This window comes from Manacus vitellinus, unplaced genomic scaffold (genome assembly GCF_001715985.3).
Source record: "Manacus vitellinus isolate BGI_N305 unplaced genomic scaffold, ASM171598v3 scaffold_135_pilon, whole genome shotgun sequence".
Classification (NCBI taxonomy): Eukaryota; Metazoa; Chordata; class Aves; order Passeriformes; family Pipridae; genus Manacus; species Manacus vitellinus.
In genome coordinates, this window is record NW_021938977.1 from 113,423 (window position 1) to 115,370 (window position 1,948).

At 66.1% G+C, this 1,948-nt stretch overlaps 1 protein-coding gene across 1 annotated transcript in view; it reads right to left on the reverse strand.

The window, feature by feature from the left end:
• The window catches only part of GTF3C2 (general transcription factor IIIC subunit 2), an 8,421-nt gene that overhangs the window by 4,787 nt on the left and 1,686 nt on the right, over positions 1-1,948 (reverse strand). The window contains exons 3-7 of the mRNA XM_029958012.1: positions 1,639-1,716; positions 1,313-1,411; positions 951-1,178; positions 599-710; positions 395-512 (exon numbers count right to left, since the gene is read on the reverse strand). Coding sequence (XP_029813872.1) covers positions 395-512; positions 599-710; positions 951-1,178; positions 1,313-1,411; positions 1,639-1,716 — 635 coding nt within the window. The remainder of the gene's footprint in view (positions 1-394; positions 513-598; positions 711-950; positions 1,179-1,312; positions 1,412-1,638; positions 1,717-1,948) is intronic.

The following is a 1,948-nucleotide window of genomic DNA, read 5'->3' on the forward strand; positions in this document are numbered from 1 at the left end:
CTGCATCCCACTACAGCCACAGCGACACTGCCAAGAGCCCCCAGCTTTGGGGGCTGCCTGCGAGCCGTGTCCCAGCCAGCCTCCTGCAGTGTCCCCAAGACTGAATCAAAGCAGCACTGTGACACCCTCTGACACCAAAAAGCAGCCTTGGACCCCCACACTGTGCCCTGTGCCAGATGCCAGGCTGGGGGCAGCAGGGTCCCAATCCCGGGGGTAAGGTGGGCTCACTGCCTCCTCATGCAGCTCCCGGGTTGGGACATGGTTCTGCCGGCAGTTCCCCAGCACAGTGGGATACCGTGGGCAGGGGGGCTCCAGCCCCAGGGTTCGCAGCCCCACCCCAGCACAGTGGGAGGAAGGCCAGGATGCCCCTACCCGGCGGCGCAGCTCTTCCTACCTTTTACCTGTGTTGTCTTGGCGCAGTGCAGGGCCCCGGGGTGCGGCAGGGCGTACACCACCACCCTGCCGTCTGAGAAGGCGGCAGCCAGCAGGCCCAGCCGGCTCATCTGTGGGTGCTGGAGAAGGACAGACAGGCTCAGCCCTCAGGTCACCCCTCAGGACCCTCAGGGAACCCAAGGTGAGTGCTTTGGGCAGCACTCACCGTCCGGGCCGTGGCAGGCGGCTCCCAGGCCCCGCTGGGGCAGAACTTCATGTCCCAGACGCAGCCGTGGTCGGCAGCGATGGCATAGGCCAGCCTGGCTTTGTCAGGAGAGCTGTGGGCACAGGTCAGGCCATGAGGAACACGACAGCTGTTGCCCAGCAGCTCCGGTAGACACAACTGCACACCAGCAGCAGAGCTGGCCACCAGCACAGCCCCCATGGGGTTCAGGCCGTGGCTGGTGGTTCTGGGAGAGGATCAGCCTCACCACCCACTCAGCCAGAGAGACACGAGGCCTGGGCCCTGCCCCATCCCTGGGCAGCCCCTGGCCCCTTCCCCAGGCCCTGCCACTCACCCCTGCTCCAACTGCAGCGCACCCAGGCCCCAGAGCTGCAGGAGTGCGGGGCCCGTGTGCAGCCCGGCCACGCTGTGCGTCTCCTCCATGCTCCTGTGGCAGGACACGGCCACATACTGCGGGGCTGCCGAGCCCTCGGGAGTCGGGCACCACTCCATTGCCCACACCGGGCCACCCACAAAGAAGGAGATGTCCAGGCGCTCTGGGTGGGGCTGCAGGGAGCTGAATCTGAAGGGGGGAGAGAGGTGAGGGCTGCTGGGACCCCAGGGCACAGCACAGGCCAGTTGCCCAGCCCATGGATGACCCTGGGGGCCACTGCCAGTCCTAGGCCCCACAGGGCCTGAGGACACCCTGTCACACACCTGTTTACCCTGTACAAGGCACCGTCGTCCTCAATGCCCTCACGTTGGATGGAGAAGAGGGGAGACTTCTCCTCTGCTGGCAGGTACGGGGCAGCCTCACTGTGCAGGCAGAAGGTGAGACGTGTCCCTGCCCCTCACCCAGTCACCCCAGCACAGCCCCATGCCCTAGCACTATCTCAGCCTCTGTGTGACTCCAGCAGCTATGGAGGGTCCATAGCCAAATCCAAGAGATCCTCCTTGCCCACCCCCTCACTCACTCTGCACACTGCTGGGACCTGCCCCACTTCCCCCCAGCCCCACTCCCTCTCCTCCTGCTTCAACGGTACCTGTCAGAGAGACACGTCCACCTGTGTGCCATTGGGATCCAGTCTGGGAACTCCCACTGCGAGTGCTTCTGCTCCCGCCTGCAGTGTGTGCCAGGCCTCAGCCAAGGTCCCGTGCCCGGCACAGCCAGCACCCTCTGCCTTCCCCCACTCATGGCACAGCCAGCACCCCCTGCCCTCACACCCTCCCCATGGCACAGCCAGCACCCCCTGCCCTCACCCCATGGCACAGCCAGCACCCCCTGCCCTCACACCCTCCCCATGGCACAGCCAGCACCCCCTGCCCTCACCCCATGGCACAGCCAGCACCCCC